We start from the raw sequence: 25066 nt of genomic DNA on the forward strand, positions 1-25066 counted from the left end.
AAAGATCATTCCATCTCAATCCCTTAAGGGTCAAAAAAGTATGAACTTGAAAAAGATCATTCCATCTCAATCCCTTAACACTAGTGGATAATCCTAAATAAGAAATATCATGTATGGAAAAATCAATTAGTCAACTCAGTTAGCCATAAGCATGAACATCTCCCAAGTAACCACACCCTAAGTCATTCAGTCTGCTTTTGCTATACTGTGTGTCTTAAATTTTTTTCATTGATCCTCACATTAAGAGGGTTACCATCTCTACAACATAAACCTTGTTATACAAAATAATACCTCACTTTATGAGAGCAAGGACAAGCTTTACCTTGTTCACCCCTATATCCTGGGTTCCAAGTACATAGTAGGTACTCATTTATTTGTCAAATGGCCCTCATATTTCTGAAACTCAACAATAATTCTTTAGTGAATGGCCACTGCGTCAGGCATATATGCTAGGAAGACATGCATAAGATACGAGCCTCTGTCTTTGAACATACAAGGTGATGTTATAACTAGCAAAAGCCTCAAAAAACCCACATTAGGGTTTTATTTTTTTTATTTATTTTTTATTTTTTTGAAATGGAGTCTCACTCTGTCGCCGAGGCTGCAGTGCAGTGGCGCCATCTCCACTCACTGCAAGATCCGCCTCCCAGGTTCACGCCATTCTCCTGCCTCAGCCTCCCATGTAGCTGGGACTACAGGCGCCCACCACCACGCCCGGCTAATTTTTGTATTTTTTGAGTAGAGACGGGGTTTCACGGTGTTAGCCAGGATGGTCTCGATCTGACCTCGTGATCCGCCCGTCTCGGCCTCCCAAAGTGCTGGGATTACAGGCGTGCGCCACCTCGCCCGGCCATTAAAACATTAAAACATTTAAAACATTAGGGTTTTAAAAAACAATATGCATGGTGAACAAACAACTCCGGATACTCATTACCAGGAAATAACAGAAAAGCAGAAAGGAAAGAAGGAAGAAGGGTAAAGAGAAAAGAGACAGAAAATATCCAAATGCCCAAAAGTAGGGGACTGGTCAAACGATAGATTCATTATCATGGAAGGGATGTCACCCACTGAAAATTTAGAAATATAAATTGTTTTAAAACAGAAATGTAAGGAAAGGTATTTTCAGAAGATAAAGTGGCGAAAAGGCCATTTAAAAATAGTAGGTATAGCATGATATGCTTTAGGAAAAAATATGAAAGACCATATAACACACAAGATATAAGGGTTATACTCACAGATTATTGGTCAGTTCAACAAGAGGAAGGGAGAAGTTAAGAGACTGAGATCTACCAAGAAAAGACCAATCATTTGAGCAAACTATGCCAGAATTGGCAGAAGTCTGAAGAGACTGCAAGAGATTTTGGAATTAAAAAAAAAAAAAAAGTAGCCAAAATTAGCAGCAAATCACCGGGGGTGGCAGGCGTTGGGGGCAATACAACACCAGGGGTGAATATCTACAGCCCTGATGTTAGAGAAGAAACGAGCACAAGATAGCCATATACCTCCTCAGACCTGAAAGGTGTTCTCACAGGCCTCTCTACTTAGAAGCGCGTAACAGAAAGAGCCCCCTACACATCAAAACTGTAGTCCTTTAAAGGCAATTGTCATATCTAAGATGGGGTGGGGTGATATATCACCACAAGATAGAACTCTAAAGCCTGTTTATCAGCATACACAGAGACAAGAAAAAGTTTTAGCACAGATCTCATTCTGAAAGACAAGCCCCACTGCACTAGTGAAAGGGAAGAGAGGGAGCACACATCACTTTACAACTGGAAATGGCAAAGCAAAGGAAACGGGAGATGAGTGCACTAGTTCAGGACTCAAATAGAGAAGCTAGCTGAACTGTGTAGATTCCAGATCCGCAAAGCTGTCGAGCAGTATCGTCCTATAAACCTTTACACCCTTCTTTGTAAGTGCACATCAACATTGGTTACAAGTGATTCTCCATGAGAAGACCAAAGGGGATCCCTTGGCATAACCCAAAGTTCAACCCAAAGAAACTAAAAATATTTGAGTCAGGTACACAGTTGATCAATCTGTATATATTTTCCTAAATACATATGCTATCAAAGGCTGTCTGGAATAGGGGAAATGCTTTTGTTCACTTATCATAACACCATAGACTACAGCTTTTGAAATCCCTTCTGATACATTCTGTTGAATATTTCCAATACTGAAGATACCAATTTACCGCAGTAGGTAATGGTAAATCAAGTTACTCTTATTACAAGCAGTATTAGAACATGTTGATTCATCTTGCCAGCAGTACAGCTACACATCTCCATAAAATAAAACATCACCTTAGTCTAAAATGCCATCATCACAGAGCTTTTAAAGATACCACATTTTGGGCCGGGCGCGGTGGCTCAAGCCTGTAATCCCAGCACTTTCGGAGGCCGAGACGGGTGGATCATGAGGTCAGGAGACGGAGACCATCCTGGCTAACATGGTGAAACCCCGTCTCTACTAAAAAATACAAAAAAAACTAGCCTGGCGAGGTGGCGGGCGCCTGTAGTCCCAGCTACATGGGAGCTTGAGGCAGGAGAATGGCGTAAACCCGGGAGGCGGAGCTTGCAGTGAGCTGAGATCCAGCCACTGCACTCCAGCCTGGGCGACAGAGCGAGATTCTGTTTCAAAAAAAAAAAAAAAGATACCACATTTTGTCCAGGTGCGGTGGCTCACACCTGTAATCCCAGCACTTTGGCAGGCCAAGGCAGGTGGATCACCTGGTCAGGAGTTCCAGACCAGCCTGGCCAACATGGTGAAACCCCGTCTCTACTAAAAATACAAAAATTAGCAGCTAGGTACAGTGGCTCACACCTGTAATGCCAGCACTTTGGGAGGCTGAGGCAGGAGGATCATCTGAGGTTGGGAGTTCAAGACCAGACTGGCCAACATGGAGAAACCCCATCTCTACTAAAAATACAAAATTAGCTGGGCGTGGTGGTGGGCACCTATAATCCCAGCTACTCGGGAGGCTGAGGCAGGAGAATTGCTTGAACCTGGGAGGCGGAGGTTGTGGTGAGCTGAGATCGCACCACTGCACCCTAGCCTGGGCAACAAGAGCGAAACTTCATCTCAAATAAAATAAATAATAAAAAAATAAAAAATAAAAATTAGCTGGGTGTGGTGGCAAGCACCTGTAGTCCCAGATACTCGGAAGGCTGACGCAGGAGAACTGCCTGAACCTGGGAAGCAGAGGGTGCAGTGAACCAAGAACGCGTCACTGCACTCCAACCTAGGTGACAGAGCAAGACTCAGTCTCAAAAAAAAAAAAAAGATACCACATTTTATCTTATACTTACAATATTACAATACTACAAACTTAATACATGAGTGCCCACATTTCTCCAGATCTTTCTGTACTTTGAGGAAAAGATCATTTTAGAGCCACATACACAGCAAAACTGCCTATAGCTCAACAAGTACACACTGAATAAGAAGACAACCCTTACTGGGAATACTTTTATTATGGCCTTGGTCCCATAATCCATGGATAAGAGTATTATTCAAAATAAACATTAGAGGAGATAGTTCATGAAAAAATGATCCTACAGCCATTAAAGATGACTTTCAATCTCATTTAGCTTTAAAGATATTATTAATGATCAGTACCTGGAATTCTATACTGAATTAAGTACATGGAGAAAACTATGGCCTAGGGATATGTGCACACAATGGTCTAAAGAACATCATTTCTAAAATTATATTATGTAGTGGAATGAAGTCTCCCTCCAAACAGGTTAAATTCTTGAAATGAACACACCTCATAAGCAAATTCTGTACGTGTGACAGAGAAGAGTAGAATGACCTTAAAAGGATGCACTTGTAGTCTGCATTAAAGAAACAGAAATCATAGATAATGCTTCAATTATGCTAAGAAGTCAAAGAATACTGATAGTAACATTGAAAAAGACAATTTTCTGTAGGGCAAGAAAATCACCTGTGAAAAAACTCCTTTATTCTTTGATTTGCTAATCAGTTCTACAGGGAGGCCACAGCATTGCACTGCTCAGGAGTGGGGAAGGAGATTATGATATTTGATTTACTCCACTTTTAGTGAAAGAGAAAAACCAAGCAAAAAATCACCTATCAAAGACCTTTGAGAGAAAAAACTTAAGAGTCTACCACAAGGTAGAACAGGATCAGTACCCACTCAGTCCTATGAACAAAATCAGTGTGTATCTACAGCTAAATCCGTACATTTATTACATAATTATTTACCTCAAATAGGATACTACCTGCTGGGTATTGGCCTCATCGTGATCCCTCCAGCATGGTTGAATCTGTGTATCTTCTCCTGCCTTCCTGGAAAAGTGTGTGTCTTTCCTTCTCCCTGCTTCAAAGGCCAACCCTCTGCAGAGCAACAATCCCATTTATCTCAACTGCTCCAAGACTCTGTTCTTTGTCCTTTTGATTAAACCCTCTCAATATTGCTCAATCAAGCTCCACTTCTAAAAGCAACTCATTCTCAGTAATACAACATGTTCTATTAGATCAAACTATACGAAATTGCCATTCTCATAGGTAAAACAATCTCATAGGTCGAATATCACCAGTTTCGTATGGTTCAACTTAATATTTATTATATGCTATATACATCTAAAAAAGTCAAACTCCTGTGCTTCCACCCTTCTGTGCTTAACCCCATGTGATGGTTAATTTGGGGTTCAACTTGACTAGATAAAAGAATATCCAGACAGCTGGTCAAACACTGATTATTCTCAGAGCTTCAGTAGGCACTGAGCCCATCCTTTATCTACTGAAAGTGAAACCCAGGTGGTTTGGCAACTGATTAGAATTATTGAGCTGCCCCAGGTGTATCTGTGAGAGTGTTTCCAGAGGAGATGGTGTGTGAGTGGACTACGTGGAGAAGATGTGCCCTAAATGTGGCAGTCACCATCCAATCAACTGGGAGCCCAGATGGAATAAAAAGGCAGAGAAAGGGCAAATTCTTACCCTCTCTCTCCAAGAGCCTAGCAGCTCTTCCTCTCCTGCCACTGGATGTCAGAATTCCAGGTTCTCCAGCCTTTAGACTCTAGACTCACACCAGTGGTCCCTGGGTTCTTGGGCCTTCCACCTTGGACTAAGTTCACTAGTGGCTTCTCTGGTTCTGAGGCCTTCAGACTTAGACTAAGTCCTGCTACCAGCTTCTCTGGTTCTCCAGCATGCAGATGCAGATGGCCTATAGTGGAACTTCTCAGTCTCCATAATCAAATAAGCCAATTCTCCTAATAACTCCCTTCTCGTGTGTGTGTGGTGTGTGTGTGTCCTATCAGTTCTGTCTTTTTGGAGAACCCTGAATAAAACACCTTACATTCCCATTCCCCTCCAGAGCCCCACTCACTTCATGTACCAGGATTATCAAAAGTCTCTCTCTACTCATTATCCCCCTTCCTTACAAACTCCCATTCATTCATCTGCCCATTACAATCAGTATCTGCTCACCACTCCTCCAAAACTGACCCTGTAAAGTCCCCAAAGACTCCCATGTTACAAGCCTGATGAAAAGCACTCTGCCCCTACCTTATCCATCATCTCAGGGAGTATCAGGCACAATGGAGCACTCCTTCCCTCTGGAAACGTTTTCTTTACTCATTCCCAGTACAACATGCCCTAGGTTTTCCTCCTGCCAACTGTTTATCAGTCTCCTTTGCTGGTTCCTTCTCTCCCAACCTCTAAATGTTAGAGTACCTCAAGGTTAGCTTCTTGAGCCTCTTACCTCTCTAAACTCTCTTACATGATCTCATCCACTCCATGATTTAAATTCCATGATGTCTCCCATATTTATATCTCCTGCTGGAACCTCGCCTCTGCAAAACAGACCCATATATTCAAATGCCTACCTGATGCCTCAAATTGTCTTTCAAACTTAAGTCCAAAAAACATACTCCTCAAAAAGACACCCACAGTCCTCAGGTCTCCAGTAAGGGGCTTTAATCTCTACCTAGTTAGGCACCCTCAAAATCAAAACATTGCACACCACAGTCAGTAAGGACTGAATATGTCTTTCTCTCAACTTAGCTTCACCTTGATTTTCTCTCTGTTCCAAGCCAGCTCCTCCCCACCCCACCCTAAAACCTTTGTACATGGTCTCTGTTTACATAATGCTTTAACTCTCATGCCAAATGTCACCTCTGCATAGCCTTCCCCAGCCATTCTAAAACAGGCCTCCTCGTGTTATGGTTTATCTCAACTTATTTTTTGTTTCCTCCATAGTTTTATTACAATTATCTATGTTATTCATGTATTGCTTCCCTCTTTTCCTCACTAAATGAATCCCTATATTGACAACAGGCACCATAGCTGTTTTACTCAATGTACTGTACCCTGATGCCTACCTACCTAGCACACAGCAGGACCTTAAGTATTTATTGGGAGAAAAAAAGGAAGGAAAGAAAGAAAAATGGCATATAACATTTTTTTCCAAGTATTCAATGTTTTGGCATATAAACCCACACCAAAAATAATACAAATAAAAACAAAACACACTAACCATTTTTGAAGAAAGAAAATCCAAAAGAAGTCTTCACTGCATTCCAAAAAGTAGGTAAGAATGGGAAGGAAAGAGCTAATTAATAGGGTGGTTTTCATGGGCTGTTTGGGAAATAATATAGAATGGGACCCACGTTGGCCACAGGATGACAATCATGACCTGGTGAATATAGTACAATATGTGACTCCCTTTCTAGAGCAAAGATTATGGATTCCGTACAGTCCAATCAAAAGCTTTCCATTTTCACTACCATCACTAACCTAGCTCAAGAGACTATTATTTTCACCTCATGTGGGGAGTGAAGGGAGTTTGGAAAAAGAACCCCATGATAATTCTGGACTATTTCCTATCATGGTAGTGATATAAGATCTGCACTCAACCAAATCAAGTTTCTAGTTATAAGACTTGTAGAAGATATGTTTATAATATACCCACCAATGGTAGCATTCAAAAGAAACAAAACTTTACTCCAATGTGTATGCATGTATCTGAAACTTAGGATCTATACCACCTTTCATTTACGTTTTTTTTTTCCTTCAAATCTAATTCTGTTAGATTCAATATATCACTCCAACACACCAAGTTCTTTCTGGACTCTGATTATGTCATCAAATGTGCCCACCATGTACGAGCAAAGATTACCTTTATCGTTAATGATGTCCTTCACCAGATAAAGGTGAAAGCAATTCAGCCTAATGGCTAAGCACTGGCTCCTATTCAGGCTATCTGGCTTCCAATACCAGTTTCGGCACTTATTGGCCATGTGATCTTGGGGAAGTAACTTAATCCTGGGCCTCAGTTTCTTATGGGCAAAATGCAGATGCTAACACCTATTGCTTGGAATGGCTATGAAAGAATTTAGCACAGGACCTGCCAACAAGTAAGCAGTGAAGAAGGTATTATTGCAGCTGCTGCTACATATGTGAAAAGTATGGCTTTTGAAAAATCACTTTGAAGGGTACTATAATATGCACCTCCAGATAGTATGCATCATAATTAAGAACAGACTCTGAAGCCAACCAAAATTTGAATTCTGGCACCACTACTTACTGGCTATGTAACTTCGGGCAAGTTCAAAGTTACATAACTTCTCTGTGCTGCAGCTTCCTCATCTGTAAAATGGGGAGAATTAATAATACCTAATTCACAGGGTTGTTATGAGGATTAGTTAGTATATGCAAATAAATGTAAATAGTGCCTGGTACAGTAAGTAGAATAATGTTTAGTCAAAGATGTCCCTGTCCTAATAATCCCTGAAATCTGTGAATACCTTACCTTACATGGCAAAAGGAATTTCCCTGATGTGATTAATTTTAAGGCTTTGCAGATGGGAAGAAAACCCTAGAATATCTGAGTAGGCCCAATGTAATCATAAGGGAAAAGAGGAAAATGGAAGAGTCAGGCCAGAGAGGGAGATGTGAGGACACAAGAAATCAGAATGATGCTATTGCTGGAAGGCAGCCTTGAGCCAAGGAATGCACTCAGCCTCCAGAAGCTGGAAAGGCAGGGAAACAGATTCCCCCCTGGAGCCTCCAGAAGGAATGCAGCTCTGCAGACATCTTTATTTTAGTCCAGTAGGGCCTGTTTCAGACTTCTGACCTAAAGAACTGTATAACAACACATTTTTCTTGTTTTACGCCACTAACTTTGTGGTGATTTGTTATGGCAGCAATAAGAAACTAATATACCTAGCAAATAGTTGGCCTTATAAAAATAAAGCTTATAAAGTATTCTTAAGCTTAGTCCTTTTTAGAGAAAGTCTTGCCCAAAGCTCTATCATCAGAGCTGGAGAGCCATGACCCAAAGGAGCTGTGAGCCCAAGCAATGGAGGGTGAGGCCGTGCAACCTCATAAACTGTCTCCCACAGGCATAATTTGGTCTAACAAGGCTCTACACCTAACTGAATAAAGGAGTTAAGAAAAGACAGAGTTACCCTTTAGGGTTCAAAGTAATTTTCAGAAAAAGCAGCATCAACATCTTTATCTTAGACTGAGTTTTAGAATCAATCAATTAAAAAATTTAAAGCCATTCTGGAGCCACAGTGGGGCATATGGACTAAGAGGCTGCAGTTTGCCAGGTAAAAGCCATGGTAGCTTGGACAGGCAGGGAAGGAACATGAAAGAATGACAAGAAAGATGAGCTAGGAATGGGAGGGGCAGGAAAGGAAAACAAAAAATGGCATTGAGTTTTTTGCTAGGGCAAGGGGGAGGATTATGGGTGGCATTTTAGAAGAACAGGCCCACAAGCCAGTTATTGGGGCGGAGACAGAGGGGCAAATGTTATATTCTGAAACTATTAGATAGCTGAATGGTGGTGTCAGTGAACATGCAAGTCTGGAACTCAGGAAAGAAGTCAGGGCTAAATATATAAACTTGAGTGGCCAGAATAAATATGAATTTCAAGCAATGGGAACAAATGGGATTACCTAGAAAAAGCGCAGAGATCTGCCTTTTATAATTTAAAATGGCTCACTAGGCGATTCTCACACATTCCCAGTTAAGAAGCGCCGCATTAAAGCTAAATATAGGAACTGCGATTTGGTAAAAGAGAGTCTGTATTTCTAGCAGGGGTGTCATCGTTATTGCTGCAGTCCCTGGTCAGTCAGCTACTATTCAATCTCAACAGAAAAACCCTGCCTTTAGTCAGATCTCTGGAACTTAACAGGAAGGCCTTTGAGTTTGATAAAATGACAGGTAACCTTCCAAGTGCCCATTCCACCCCTTAAGATGTGTAGTGCTGAGGCCAAAAAGAGTGTGAACTGGGGCTGTGGCCACCTGTCTATCAATGAGCCACAAGCCAGTTATAGAAAACCTTTTAATGGTATTTTCCAGACTGAGAGCTTAACATGCCTGAATTTCTTCAAAATTGTGGAATCTGTCTTTGTGCAGCCACTTGTTCATTCAAAGAAATAAATGCCCTCACGATGTGAGCACAAAAAATACATAGTTACAGAATCCCTCACCAAATTGCAGAAGCAATACACTCTTTGCCCAGGCAAATCATTTTTCATAAATCTCACACCTGCCTAGGTATGACAGTAACAGAAGCTGCTCAGATGCAGGTCAGAGTGCCAAATGACTGTGAAGGGAAAAGCTGGGACTCCAAGCCCAACATCCCTTGCTCTGGCGGGGCACTCAAGGGACTCATGACTACTGCAGCTGGGCCACCAAGCTAGTAGCTGCCAGAGTCACTACACAGGATCCAAGTCCTGACCTCAAATAATAGCATCCCATTCCCTCACCACCCTCCTCCAAAAATGTGGTCAGGACTCCAGTTGCTGACGTTTTCTACAGGTTCCAGGAAACAGCACCAGCTCCACCCTATGAGTTTTCAGATGTATGTTTAGATTAGAACCATATGGCCCTATCTGCACCAGCCCAATATGGCTGCACAGAAACTACCTCCTGTTGAGGCAACATTTTAGACACCAAGCTATTACATAAAATGAGACTATGCAAAACAGATACCCACTTAAAAATGACTGGAAGAAGGGTGTATAAGTAGGGCAAAATATGTAGATTATAAAATTTTAATAAAATGCAGTTTTATTACTTACAGATCCATTTAATAACTGCAATTAAGTGGCACTAAACATATTAACTGTTGACTAATAGAACTCTTTCTTTAATTCAGCACTTCCCAACCTGTTCTATGGAACACTATTCTTTGCAGAATTTTTTTTAAAAACCACACCGACTTTTCTTCTAAAACTTATTTTTAATTTATATTCTTATGCTTAGCACTCTGACAGAATCTGCCAACAGTGTATCCCACCCAAGAACTTGCATGAAGGTTCACGTGATACACTTTCAGACCTTAACAATTCTCAGCTAACCAGGGTCATGTTGTTACACATCATATAGGCAATGATTGCTGGTCTATGTTGGTAATCTGTCTTACATTTATGACAAATGCTTATCTTTGTACACAAGGTTATTAGGCACTATCCATTTATACTACCTAAACACATTTACCACGAATTAATGCCATGTATTGTATGTTAGGATATGCTAACAAAAGTTCTGTCAACATCTTATAATTTTACACAAGTAATTTTGACAAACAATTTCAACACAAAAAGAAAATAATTGTCAGTAATCAACCTAAACAGTGTTGGCCTATTAAAATAAATGCAACTGACATGTCTGAGATTGTTTTTCATACAGAAATAGTTTTGGAAAGCCTCTGAAGGCAGGGTTGTACTAATTAGATAATCAACCCCCCTTCAACCTTATTTATACTAATCATTTCCTGAATAAGTCCCCCCTTCTATTTCTTATTGACAGGAGACAGGTATTTAGGCAAGTCTCATCTGAATTACTATAAATTCTGAATTTCCAAACTATTCTTTATACAAGCACTACAGACTCTAAAGTTTTACAAATTCTTTCCTATTGTCTTTCTTTATAAAAATCCATCTGTACCAACTGGTCTACAAGGGCAAGGTGAGACACAGTACATACCACAGAAGCAACAAATGCAGCAGTAAGACATAACATAATATATAACAATACGATTATAGCAAACCTCTAAATATCATACCATTGGCTATCAAAGATGAGTTAAGGATACAAATTTCTGGAGTTCTTCTCAAATCTCTTTTGTTTAAAACAATTATTGGTTGGATCTTCTACCTAAAAGTTGGAAGAAATATCCGATACCTCAAGTGTTATTATTTGACCCTACAAATTTTCCAGAGGTAGCCCTGGGTCAAAGACAGTTTTTACTTCTCCAGTTAATGCGGTCGGCTACCAGCCCAACAGAACGGGGTTTTTCTTTACCATCAACAACAGGCAATTTGGAGGGTATTCTCAGAAATATGTCTGACCTTCAGAACAACCTTCAAACTTCAGTCCCCTATTTGGGGTGTTGCATTTTGATCCTTAATAAATCTCTCTCTCTCCCTCTCCACGACCTGTCTGCCCATCCTCCACACACACACACATACACACACACACACACACACACACACACACACACACACAACTTATGTTCTGTCTTAAACAACCCAGAAAAAAATAATTTAGTCCTATCATTTGTGCCAAAGATGAGAAGGGTCTTTTTTAAACTCCTACTAAAATGCTTCTTAGAAATCCTTCCTTCTGATCATCTTACCTTTCCTTAGGTAAGGTGATCCATGAGCTGCTAGTTTGACAATTTGAACACAAGCTGCTTTATTTCATTAACATCTGCTACAAAATATTCTTAATGTAAGATGTACAGTTTTTGGTTATAAGAAATGTACCTGGCCCTGCCCTCACTCAGCACAGTCCCCAAGTGAGCTCATTCATTCTCGGCTATGCTGATGACTACCAGATCAGCATCTCCCTTCCCTGATCTCTCACTGGCTTTCCAGACCACTTGGTTATTTCCACTAACATCCACGTCATCATAAATGAAACCGAACTTGGCTTTCCAGATCAGCTTATCTTTCAAGCTATCCCCTTCTGCAAATAGTACAACCAGTCTCCAATACCCCAATGGAAAAAGGTAGGAGAAATTCTCTGATTCAAGCCACTCATCATTACCCTTGATTAAATCTGTTAAAAAGCTCTGGTCTTTCTCTTTACAAAATGTCTCCACATTTTTCATCCTCTCAATTCTAGCCAATTCAATACTGGTACAGGGATTTACTGCCTTATGTCTATATTACCTCAAACAGATTCTCAGCTGCCTTCCTACTTGAGTCTTCCTACACACAGCTACCAGAATAATCTAGATTGAATATTCTCTTAGCTCCTTTCCAGGTCTAAAATTTTCTACAAAATTAATTCTCTCACACTGCTTTTCTCAAGCAGCTTGCTGGTATATTCAATAACTTGGAGTGGTTCACTACCATCTAACTCATAACTCTTCAGACAAACTCTCGGGGCAATTTGCAATCCGATCCTGAATTACCTACAGTGTTTTCCCAACTACTCTTTATAGGCACCAAAGATTCTAAATCAAGCCAATCTCCTCTAGGATTCAAAGCCTTCAGAAGCACCGTACTTTACACTAGCCATTTTCTTTCTCCCTTCAAAGTATTATCCAACAGGAAAAGCTTAGCTTCTTTACCCTCTCCTTTAGTCAACTTAAGCCAGGCCATCACCAGAACTTGTTTCTGTTTCTGAGCTCTCTTTAAGGCCTTTGCCTTTATATCAGGAATATAAAATAATATTGACTCTTGTTTTAGTCTTAGCTCCTGTATCCCCAGAACTTAGAACAGTGCCTGCTACATAATAGGTATGCTACAAATCTGTCCATTGGTAACAACTAGCATTTATTGAGCACTTACTATATGCCAGGCAACATTCTAACCTCTTTAACTTTTAATGAATAACAGCACTTAACTGTCTCTAATAGTTTAACAAATGGCAGTTTGTTTTTCTAAATAACTAAAAAGTTATTTCAAAGCAAGTAATATATGTCTACCATAATTTCCATATTACCTAACGCAGTAAATTTTCAAATATATGCTGGATATGGGTATAGTACAGCCAGAAGGCCAGTGAATTATAAGTCAGGATGCATGTCCCAGGTATGCTGTGACTGGACAAATTGCTGAGGTCTAGTTTATGTGTGACTCGGTGCCCTTATCTGAAAAATCAAAGACTAATACCTGTCCCGGAAGGACTCAGTCTACTCTACAATTCTATGCCTGAATTTTTCATATGTATGACTTTTCTGGAATGCTGGTGACTATTAAAAGAATGACTGCTTCACTGGATTCTAAAGACACCAATTCAGGACTTTATGTAGAAAATGATGCTAAGAATGATTCACATTCTCAGGCTTCAATGTTCTGATGCTCTACAGGTAAAATGTTACCACCAAGGCCAAGACCCATAAATTCCACATTCCTCTACACCTGTGGTACAAAGAAACAGAAGGGAACTGCTGCAAAGTACATCTTTAGCCCCAAAGTCCTCACCTTGAAGGGAAAGGCTTCTCATCACAAAGGAAACAAAGCACTATCAGTTCAAGAAGAAGAATGGCAATTTGAGTAAATAGTAATTGTGAACAACCAAAAAAAAAAAAAAAAAAAAAACCGGCAAAACTTCATACTTTCAATCCTGAGTAGGCACAAGGCACCAAAATGTTGGTGCGTACTGAGTTGTAAAATGATTTTTTAAATAATGAGATTCAAGAGATAGGAATCAATAACTTCTATTTCCTCTGACACTAACGAAAAGGGAAAGGAATTAGAAATAGACAGAAAAAACAAAAATTACATATAAGGAAGTCATGGTCCAGAAGTGAAGGAAACTGAAATACAGCATGATTCTCACCAGCTGGAATATAAGAGACTCCACTTGCTCTGATGCTCAGAATATTTCCTTCAAGTGGCACAGGTTTAATTATCAAGATTATCCCTTCTTCTTAGGAAGCCAAACTATCTGACATATATTGAATGGTATTTAATATCATAAAATTGAAAACACTATGTACTGGTTTTCTTTTTTTAACATTTTTTATTTCTTTAACTGACAAATAGGATGTGAGGGCAATCTGGCTGTGAAATCTGTCACCCATTGATTACCAGGGTTGATTTGGCTGATCTGGTTGGCTAGGCGGGTGTCCCCTCCCTCCCTCACCGCTCTATGTGCGTCCCTCCCGAAGCTGCATGCTCAGTCAAAGAGGATGACCATCCCTGATAGAGGAGGACTGGTCTTTGGTCAAGGGTATGCAAGGAGCTGCACTCCCCTGCTGGAACCTCCAAACAAGCTCTCTTTAACTGACAAATAAAAATTGTACGTATTTATCAAGTATATCATTTTGAAAAATGCATGCATTGTGGAATGCTAAATCAAGCTAATTAACACACGCATTACATCACATACTCTTTTTTGTGGTGAAAACACTTAAAATCTACTCTTTGCAATTTTCAAAACTACGATGTATTATCATTAACTATAATCAGCAGGTTGTACAATAGATCTCTTGAACTTATTCCTCCTACCTAAAATTCTGTATCCTTGTTTACTGGCTTTCAATTTTTGTAACCAACCTATAGTCAGAGCACATAACACATTCAGTCACAGGATGAAATGTAGATGACATAAGGTATGTTGATGTAAAAAAACTGATGGCTGAGGGAGGGTGAGAAATGAGAAGGAAAAGAAATGAGTGGGAGAAGGCTGAGAAGTACCAAATTCCTTGACTGACAGAGTGGGGAGTCGCTTTAGGTCTAAAGTTGATGGATCAAGAAAACAAATGCAATTACATCATTGAAAGTTGTTAATGTATATCAAACAAATTGAATACAAAACTTTTTAAAACCTGGGAAGAGTGAGGGTATTGAGTTAAATTCTCCATCTCTTATAAAGGGAAACAATAGCTCAAAATTGAAACAAAAATCAAAAAAGAGGTATATGCACGTATTTAGAGTTAAAGAAGGAAACCCACATGGAACATAAAGAAATGGTCAGAAGTGGGACTCAGAGAAGAGTGGACTAAAGATGGGGAAAAAAGGGAGAGGGATTCTATTGTCAATGTGTACCTTTCTATGTCATATGAATTATTTCTATGTGCATTTGTACCCTGTACATGTTTAAAAGAAAAAAAATCATTGGTAAAGTCCCAGCTCTCCAGACTCCTCACTGAAGCCAATGAACTGCACCGGCAAGAACATAGGACAGGGTCAAATTTGGAGTCTTCTCTGCTCATGGAAAAAGCATTTAATTTCTCTGGACTTCCAAAGGCACCTTCTGCAAAGGCGGCCAGTGGTAAATCCATTTACATGTGAAAAATACAAAAATGCATACATTTTTTTAATGAAAAAAAAATATTTAACTCTACTTAACACTAACCTTAACACTACTCAATGAGACACATTGCCCCCATTTTGTTCAGACTAAGTATACTGCAATTTAAAGATGATACTAAAATCTCTTGAGGACACAAATGAGGTGTTGGCCTGTGTCATAGCAAAGAAAGTGACATATAATCTTTAAAAGTGAAGAAAATGATGAAAATTAGCTAGAATTACTCTTCAATAAGCAGAAGAACAGGTCAGTACCTCTGCTGACAACCTGAAAGTACCCTGCCTCCAAGCTGAGCAACGCTCAAGATCCCAGAGACTGGCTGAGTTTCATATTCTACCTAACATCTTATGAAGAAGATACCTATACCTGAGCTCTCCCTTCTCAGAACTAACCCAAGCAATCAGACTGGGCTCAGAATTAAGCCCATCTGTGAATTACAGCAGATCCAAAAAGTCATTATTTCCGTCTTGAAGCTACGGATCAATTTTGCCTAGTTCATGGCCCAGAACCTTCCTTCCCAGAGCAGTCCTACAGTGTAAAACCTTCAGGTGAAAGAAGAGAAGCAAACTCATCAAGCATGTCCGTGCTCTAGCATCGAAGTTCCCCAAGGATACCTGGAAATCTATGAAACATGCAGATTACACAAGTTTTAAACCACTCTCTAAAAACACAAAGTTTGACCAATGCTTATCTAATAACCAATTTATGAGAATTGTTTGTCTTTAATTAACTCACATATACTTTAACAGATCTAACCATACTATTTGCCTCCATTATTAACACTAGAGAAATATAGTTTAACCTGGGGATTGGCAAACTCTGAAAAGGGCCAGATAGTAAATATTTCAGGTTTTGTGAGCCAGTTTCTGTCTTAACTACTAAACTTTGCCACTGCTGTGAGAAAGTGGCCAGAGAAAATTGGTAGATGAATGACTATGGCTATGTCATGAAACATTATTAAACCATTTAAAAATGTAAAAACCATTCTTAGCTCACAGCCCTACAAAGACAGGCAGCAGGCAGATTTCACTCATAGTCAGCTGACTTAGGCAAAGTTCAAAACCAGAGGCCTTGGAGACAAAAGAAAGAAGATTATTTGTCAAGAACTTCATTCTTTCCCTGCCTTCCCACTTCCATCACACTTTCGTAAAAAATGCTATTTAGAGGACAAAATGAAACGATCAGGAGGAAAGTCTCTATCCACTCTCCTTATTTCCCAGTTTCTTTCCATGCTTTTTCTCATCTCAAGAACATATTTAAAATGTTGTAACCAGAATCATCAAAATTAACAGAAATAAAAACAATATACTGAAAAGTAAATAGTCTGCCTGAGAAAACTGCAGACATTTCAAAACATTTTTGCAGACAATTTTTATACTACCTTATTAATCAATATACCTTATCTTCCTATGCTAAAAGGCAAGGGGAATAAATCTGGACAAGTGCCAACCTCTAATTCAACTGGAAGAAAGTAAAAGATGATCTATTTACCAGACCCTAATGTTTTTCTCAGAATACATATGTCCGATTGGAAAAGATTTTTTTAAGTTCCATTATAATAATCTTCCATTTTTTCCTTTAACTTACATATGAACATAATCTATCCTTGTAATTTTTTGTAACATACTACAATTTAGAATCCTAAATATGTAAGTGAATTTTAGGCATCCTGAGGAAGAATAGAGTTCACCCATCAAAAAATGCTAGTTGGCTTTTTGAGCTTCAGCCTTTTGATCACTCCTTCCTAAAACACAAAGTGCTAATGATGTGTACTGGGTATAAAGAATAGGACTTTGACAAAACCACAGCCAATGCAGTTTCAACAGGGATGATTCCCACTCCCAGAGGATATTGAGAGCAGTGTCTGGAGACAGTGTTCATTCCTACAACTAGGGGGACAGAGAGAGAACGGTGATGCTGGCAGATATTGGGTAGAGAGCAAGGATGCTGCTAGACACCCTACAATGCATAGGACAGCCCTTAAGACCAAAGAATTCTCTGGCCCAAAATGTCAACAGCAAAGAGGCTGCAAACCCTGGATAGAGGCAGCAAATGGTAGAGCGTGTACCATTTTAAACTAAAGTACTTTAAAGTTGATCTCTTCTTTAGAAAACAGTATGTTAGATTTAGAAATTTAACATTAAGATATTTAAGAGATACCGACCAGGCGCAGAGGCTCAAGCCTGTAATCCCAGCACTTTGGGAGGTCGAGGCAGGCAGATCACAAGGTCAGGAGATCGAGACCATCCTGGCCAACATGGTGAAACCCCATCTCTACTAAAAATACGAAAATTAGCCAGGCATGGTGGCGGGCGCCTGTAGTCCCAGCTACTCAGGAGGCTGAGGCAGGAGAATCGTTTGAACCCGGGAGACGGAGATTGCAGTGAGCCGAGATTGCACCACTACACTCCAGCCTGGCGACACAGTAAGACTCCATCTCAAAAAAAAAAAAAAAAAAAAAAAGATATTCACTAGATACCTACTATCCGCCTGTCTGCATAAAAATATAATTACCTTAAACAGGGCACTCTTTCAGAAAAGCTATGCTATGACCTCAAGTGACACAGTTCATCAAATCAAATGATTTACTTCCTCCCTATTATAGGCAAATTTAGCTATACTCACTAAAGCACTAGATGTGAGCTCCATTTCAGTACAATTAATCCACAAATCTGTCTGAATTTAAACATGGTTTCAACCTTAAAAATAGCAGCTTGGCTTGATAACTGAAACAGAAACCCATTTTAGTTAAAATGTCCTACTTCTTCTTCTGATTAACCTACTAATAACAACTGAGAAGCAAAAATAACTATTTTAGAGTTCTTCCTCCTTGCCTTAAGTTCTGCTCAAACTTTTACAAAAGCTGCCGCTATCAGGAACTTTACCAAGACAGAAGGGACAAAAAATGCAATAAGGCCTTTACAATCCAGCAAACACAGGTCATCAGAGCTGCTAAATATCCTTTCATTTTCTTAAAGATTACAGAAGTTGGAGAACAAGGGAAAACTAAGACTCCTGAACGCAAAAAAAGCTAAGAATAAACCAGGTGATCAGCAACAGCTAGGGAACCACTCATTCCAGGAAACTCTCAACACTTCACTCCTTCAAAAAAGACTAAAGTTCTCAGTTATCACAAAAAGCAATAGCTGACTCAAAAACAAATAAAAGTGGTCATGTTAGTCACTACTATGCCCACAGCCCAGACACCTCTTAATGCAAATTAAAAGCTAAGACAGAAAATCCCCTTCCAATAATACAACTGTGACATCTCCCTGACAAAAAAATTTGCTTAGGCCCTGATAACAGTGTTCATCTGGGAACAACACACCCAATTCAATTTAAACAAAAACAAACAAACAAAAACATAAACTACTATCTTCAAACCACAGATAGTCATGAGTATCCGGCCCTGGTGGTTTATAGGAAGTCAGTTTGGGTCTTAGTGAAAAATGCTGATGAGGAAGAGTCCCACAGGGCTGTTGGACCGAAGAGGAGTTACAGAAAACCATCCTCAAAAGGCTCTAATGTTTGTTCTTGCATTCCTAAATGCTGGATGCACTATCAAAGTTCCATCACTTCCCAAAAAACACAGATCTCAGTATTATATCCCAGGAAATAAGACAAACTCCCTCATACAAACGTGAACAAACCCCAGCAGCAAGTACTATTGTTTATAAATAGACTGCACTGAAGGAAGGGGAAGGAGATCATATTTTCCTTATATGTCATTCTTAAGTAAGATTTACAGATTTATGAAAGCAAGAAAAAAAACTGGGGAATCAAAGTCCTAGTTATACATATTGCCATGGGTCAACTTTCATTAATAACATCTACTGTGCTAGACTCTTAAGAAGTACTACTGATGAAAAACATGTAAGCACATTTCTGTATCTGTATTATAGTAAGTTAAAAAAAAAAAAAAAGGCAACTGGGACCAGTGGATCACACCTATAATCCCAGCACTTTGGAAGGCTGAGGCAAGGGAACAGCTTAAGGCCAAGAATTCGAAACTAGATAGTCAACATAGAAAGACCCGGTCTCTACAAAATAAAAATTTTAAAACTGGCTAGGCACAGTGGCATACACACCTGTAGTCCCAGCTACTCAGAAGGCTGAGGTGGGAGAATGCCTTGGGCCCAAGAATTCAAGGCCACTGCAGTAAGCTGTGATTGCATCACTGCACTCCAGCCTGGATGACAGAGCAAGACCCTGTCCCAAAGAAAAAAAAGAAAAAGGTATACAAGTTTCCACCTTCTAATGGCTTTCAATCAAATGCTTATTTAAAGGCATTCTCACTTAATCACTTGATAAATGTTACATAGGCAAAAAGATAAAAGTTTTAACTTCACTTTCACATTTTCCATCAGAGTCTCAATTTCTGTATTTTAAGAGTTAATCTCTACGGTCATATGCTACACTAATTATTTAAAGAGTGATCATTTGTTACACAAAACCTGACTCATTAATTTACTTCTCTAGATCCAAACATCAGACATTAATAAGACAACCCTATTATACACACCATAGATAGTAAGCAACTTGTGAAATCTGCTTGTAAGAAGTGATGACTAATTTCAGGGAGACCTTAACAAAGTTTCTCCTTTCCATCTGCTCAAATTCTTCCAAGTTATCATAAAGCATTTTCAGGACATTAGTCCCTGACCAACCTCTCATTCACAGTGGAATTTTTATTAATTTTCTTAGCTGAGATTTATTAACCCTGAAATATACACACAAGTTACATCAGATTAGGCCCCCTGTTGCCTCTAGTCCTCCAAGAAGCAGAAGGAAGGCTTCAGAGTGCTTCAGGATAGATTTCCAAAGAATATCTCAGATGCAGGCAGCTGCTCCGGGGTGACAGAAACTGAAGCACCCTGAGCCAGCCCACTCTTGCCCCAGAGTCCAGCCAAATGGTGGAAAACACAAGAGTTTTCCCTCTCCAAAAAAAACAACAAATAGATTGCTCTCAATCTAGGATGGTCTTTAAAAATATCTTGTTTACAAGATGAACCTAAAGCCTGGTGAAGGTTCCATATCAACTGAAACCAACTAAAATGGACAATTTAGAGGAACTCAACACCTATCTAAATAAACCATTCTACTAGACACCAAAAATGACACATAGTGACCAACCTGCTTGGCTCTACTAAAACTCAAGAAAAAATTCAGTACCCAAACTTGCCAAAGAAATGTATTGCAACCTTCTTTTACTATGTTTGGTGTTATTAAGTTAGAAGCAGTGAAAAAAATAAATAAAAATCAAAAAAAGAATCAACTCAAGTTCTGGATGCTGGACTACATAATGGTTTTCATTATAATGTTTAGCTCTGAAATGAGCTCAGACATTCTGGGAAGGTATAAATCTCAAGTGGTAAATGTTTCAGAAAAAGGACCACATTCATTATGGCTTCAGAATAGAAGTTCCTTTAGTTATAAGCTAAAGTACCAGAGAGCAACATGCTCTGCATCAGGGGTACCCGATCCCAGGGCCGTGGACCTGTTAGGAACCAGGCCACACAGCAGGAGGTGAGTGGCATAGCAGGTCAACAAGCATTACAGCCTGAGCTCCACCTCCTGTCAGATCAGCAGCAGCATTAGATTCTCATAGAGCCCAAACCTTACTGTGAACTGCGCATGCGAGGGAGCTAGGTCGCATGGTCCTTATGAGAATCTAATGCCTGATGATCTGAGGTGGAACAGTTTCATCCTCAAAACCTCCGACTCCCCCCCAACCCCACCCCTGTCTGTGGAAAAACTGTCTTCCAGGAAACCAGTCCCCGGTACAAAAACGTTGAGGATCACTGCTTTCTATTTTACATCAGGTCTTTCCATAAGCAGATGGCAGCCTAAACAGTAGGCAACAGATTCCTAAGAGGCACGACAACATAGTGGCTGGGAGCCTGGGCTACAAAGGCTACCTGTTCAAATCTCAGCTTACAGCTGTGTGACCTTGGGCAAGCTAATTAATCTCTCCGTGCCTCAGTTCCCTCGCCCACTGAAGTTTACCTAAGATACGAAGGCTAATGTCACACACATAATGGTTAAGCTTACAGAAGGGTCTTAAAATGTCTGTCTGCTTGGGGAGTCAGCGGCCTTCCGGGCACTCAAAGAATTTCTTCTTTCTGCAGTGAAAATCCAGTATAGAAAATCTGAGAAAGGCAATCTTAAATACAAAATGCTCTACCTCCCAGTTCAGTACCAACAGCCTTCTCCAGCAGCCACTTTCACCTTTCATCAAATGCTTTACACTTAAAGCAGAACTTCAGCCTCTCATTGAGGACTAAGGATGGGTATTACAATATCGGAATTAGCTTTGCCTAAGATTTCCCAGTAACTGAATGAGTCACTCACGTCTTTAGAAATAGAGAAAATGTCAAGGTTGCCAGAAAACCCAGGTCCAGATGTTTGCATAAATCATTTTCAAGTGATCATCAAGCCAAAGCCAAAGGACATTATTTAAGGAAATGCTTTAAGTAAAATATATCACTTTTTATGATTTTCTTGTAATGGAGGAAATTCTGAAAATGAGGTTACTGGAGGGAAAAAAATTACAGTAATTTCAATCCCAAAATTACACAACATATCAAGCTAAGCTTAAAACTCCTTACCTTTTTCCAACTGTTCTCTCCAACCTCATCAAGAAGCACTGGACAAGCTCTGAGCTCAAGATTTAAAGATGCCCATAGTGCTTGTTTCTATTTTCTCTGTCATACTACCTAAGGAAAGCAGAGGCTTTTAAAATTTTGATACATCTCTCTGCAGCAAGATTTTTAATACCTCTCACCGACAAAACATGTTGAGTGCTCTGTATTGATGATAGCACCCATAAAAGGGTCTTTTTTCACTTTCAAAATAATTCCAGTAAAGTTTGTCCTTTAATCTCAATTAAATTCATGCCATTTGCTCTAGCATAATAGAAAAAAATGGCAAGAATATTCTTTGGTCATTTAAGTTGTCACAAAAGAGAAAAAAAAAATCAACTTCACGTCTAGGCTTCTCTCTCTCTCGTAAGTCAAGTAGGAATAGTTAGATTGCCCTGTCAGGGTTTGAGTTCTTCAGGTTCATCCGTTCCAGAGCACACTACATAATACCCAGTTCCACCCCAATTTCTGAAGTGCACAGGTTATTGGCAAATAACTTGAAACTGAACTCGCACATGCCGCGCGGCGGGTACCCTTCCAAAGGGAACAGATTGTGTCCGCTTTGCTTATTTTCGGTAACTTTAAATAAGACTTTGGATGGGTCGTTTTCCCAACTCATTTACCAATTTTACCACTGGACGCAGGGCTGAGCGCCCCACAGCTTTCGGCCGGAGTATAACACGCGCTTCCCCACTCGGTTCCCCATGTCTGCTACAAACAATCCAGAGGTAATAGCTGAAGAATGACGACACTAAAATCAACCTACAGATTCACATCTAAACCGGCTGCAACACGAAATAAACTTCTCTCTCTTCAGAGGCAGTGGGGAAGAAAAAAATAATAATAATAAGGCTAGGTGGGGTCGGTTTGATCCATTTCCGAGACTCGGTGAGCGTAGGGGTCTGGACTGGTGCGGGCGACTTAACCCCGTAAGAGCCGAGAACGACCCCACCGCCATACGCGGGCCCCGGGCTGGGGGGGCGCCTCACGCCGCGCCCGTTCCCCCGCCAGCAGGTGCCCGAAGCCACCCCAACAGGCCGGGTGCGAATGCCGGAACATGGCCACTTCCCTGAGAGCGATGCCGCCGCCGCACGCCGCCCGGCACTTTGTTAACTCGGCGCGCCCGGGCGAGATGGCTCCCAAGAGATGATCATTGCCGTCCGAGAGCTACAGAGCCCCGGCTGGCGGCGGCTGGGACCCTCCCCTGGCCTGGCCTCGCCCAGCACCGGTGTGGGGCCGCGGCAGGAGGAAGAGGTCGGGGAGGAGTCGGTAACCAGGAGCCCGCACGCCTGGCCCCCCCGGTAACCAGGGGCCCGCACGCCTGGCCCCTCGGAGCCCCGCGCCCCCTTCCCAGGTGCTTACCTGAGGAAAGGAGCCCTCGCGGCGCGGGTTCCTGGGGTAGTCTAAGTGACCCCGGTCCAGCATCAGATAAAGCGAGAAAATCACCACACAGAAGATCGCACTGCCGAACACGGTGAACTGGCGGCTTAACTTCATTTTCCTCGATAGACTCGGGGCCAGGACACTGTCCTCAGCCAGAGGAGACAGCGGACTGTTGACTCCAGGAAGCAGCCGCCGGAGGCTCCCTTCTCCCAGGCTGCGCGCCCTCCGCGCTGTCTGCTGCGGGTGCGAGTCCCAGCCGTGCTCCGCACCTAGTCTCCGGCGCCACCACACGCCCTTGGCCTTCGCCCTGGCCTGCCGCCCTCCCCGGGGCCGGGCGCCCCTCTCGAGGCGAGACTCGCCGGCAGCTGGGAAGGGGCCCCCACAAACTTGATCGTAAGCTCAGCGCCGACCTCCGGCCGGGCGCGCGGGGCAGGCGGAGGAGAGGTCGCTGCCCGCACTTCCTGCCACCGCCGCGCCAACTGAGTCGGCAGGAAAAGTTTTCTCGACGAGGGCAGGCGTGTCCTCCTCACCCAGGGGAGGCGCGGGTTCGGCAGTTCCCGGGCCGGGGCCGCGCAGCTAGGTCAGAGAAGCGGAGGAGAAAGGAACAGGGTCGTGAAGAGCCTAGCCCTACAACTTCTAGCCGGGACGGTCGGGCCCGCCCCCGCGGCACCGCCCCCGCCTCCCCCAACTGAGCCCCTTCCTGCCGCCGCCGCCGCCGCCGCTGCCACTGGGCCGGTGTGTACCCTGGACTCCGGGGCGCACGAATTGATGAGTTTCCTCAGAGCTAGCATCCGCTTGCCGGCCTCTCCCGCCCCCAGCCGTCTCTACCTTCCCCCTCCCGAACCCAGGCTGCGCGGGGAGGTGCAGGGGGCGGGCGGTGGCAACGCGGGGAGAAGGAAAAGGAGAGCAGGGAGAAAAGGACCGTCCCCGGAGAGAAGCCCGCTCCAGCTGCAGCCGCGATCCCCCTCCCTCTTTCCCGCCCCACAAACGCGGAGATGGCGGCGGCAGCGGCGAAAGGAAGCGCCGATTCTCCAGCGCCACTTGGCGCTCCAGCACCGCCTGCTACGAGCAGGAGGAGACAGCGGCGGCGCGGCGGCCGCCGGGTCAATAAGCGCCGACAGCCCCTGAGCCGAGCGGTCGGCTGGCCCCGCCCCCTCCCGACGCTCCGAGTTGAGGGGGCGGGCCCCCCGGCGCCCAATCGCAGAGCGTCACCGGCCGGACCCGCCCCGCGCCTGCCTCCCAGTGTCCCGGCGGTAGGAAGACCTTACAAGGCTCTTGTGACCTGGCAGGCAGCTTTCTGGGAGTTGAGGCCTTCGGAGGCGTTCAGGCGCCAGCACCCCACGTCCAACAGGGGTTGAACTTACACCCCACTTCCCTTTGTTGCCCAGGTTTCCTATCCTAGGACACTCGGGCCTGGCGTGCCTGGAAGAGTACTTAGTGAAGGGCTGGAGGAAATGCAAGAGAAGAGGGCTTGCACATTCTCTTCGGGCTATTTCCTCCTTTGGTCACAGCCTGTTGAAACCTGGGGGAAAGGAGACTGACAAAGGGCCGTCCAGGCACATGTAGAAACATCTGACTGCGAATTCCATGAGTGTAATCTGAGAAGTGATGCTTGTGCCAGTTATTGATTGCCTCTCAGCTCCAAATTCACCCTTTTTGACTGCACTGTAAAAATGGATCTGAGCCTTTTAAACAGTTTTTCGTTTGCCTTCTGGGACTGAAGCTTTGTCAGTAGAGGGCGCTGAAGAGACATTACAGAAAAAAAGGATTTTGCTTCCTGGTTTCTGTGTATTGAT

General features: G+C 42.1%; 2 protein-coding genes across 4 annotated transcripts in view; one reads left to right on the top strand and one right to left on the bottom strand.

Annotated features, from left to right (window-relative positions):
- The window catches only part of LOC105471104 (mannosidase alpha class 2A member 1), a 175574-nt gene extending 151667 nt beyond the window's left edge, over nt 1-23907 (bottom strand). For all 3 annotated transcript variants that reach the window (XM_071098627.1, XM_071098629.1, XM_071098628.1), the window contains exon 1: nt 23250-23907. In XM_071098627.1, coding sequence (XP_070954728.1) covers nt 23250-23384 — 135 coding nt within the window. In that variant the 5' untranslated portion in view covers nt 23385-23907. The remainder of the gene's footprint in view (nt 1-23249) is intronic.
- Nucleotides 23908-24038: 131 nt separating this feature from the next.
- On the top strand, nt 24039-25062 carry LOC112424825 (protein phosphatase 1 regulatory subunit 35). Its single transcript, XM_071098631.1, has one exon. It carries the CDS (start codon nt 24039-24041, stop codon nt 24396-24398), a length of 360 nt encoding a protein of 119 aa, XP_070954732.1. The 3' UTR covers nt 24399-25062.
- The last annotated feature ends 4 nt before the right edge of the window (nt 25063-25066 follow it).

The sequence above is a fragment of the Macaca nemestrina genome, chromosome 6 (assembly GCF_043159975.1).
Source record: "Macaca nemestrina isolate mMacNem1 chromosome 6, mMacNem.hap1, whole genome shotgun sequence".
Classification (NCBI taxonomy): domain Eukaryota; kingdom Metazoa; phylum Chordata; class Mammalia; order Primates; family Cercopithecidae; genus Macaca; species Macaca nemestrina.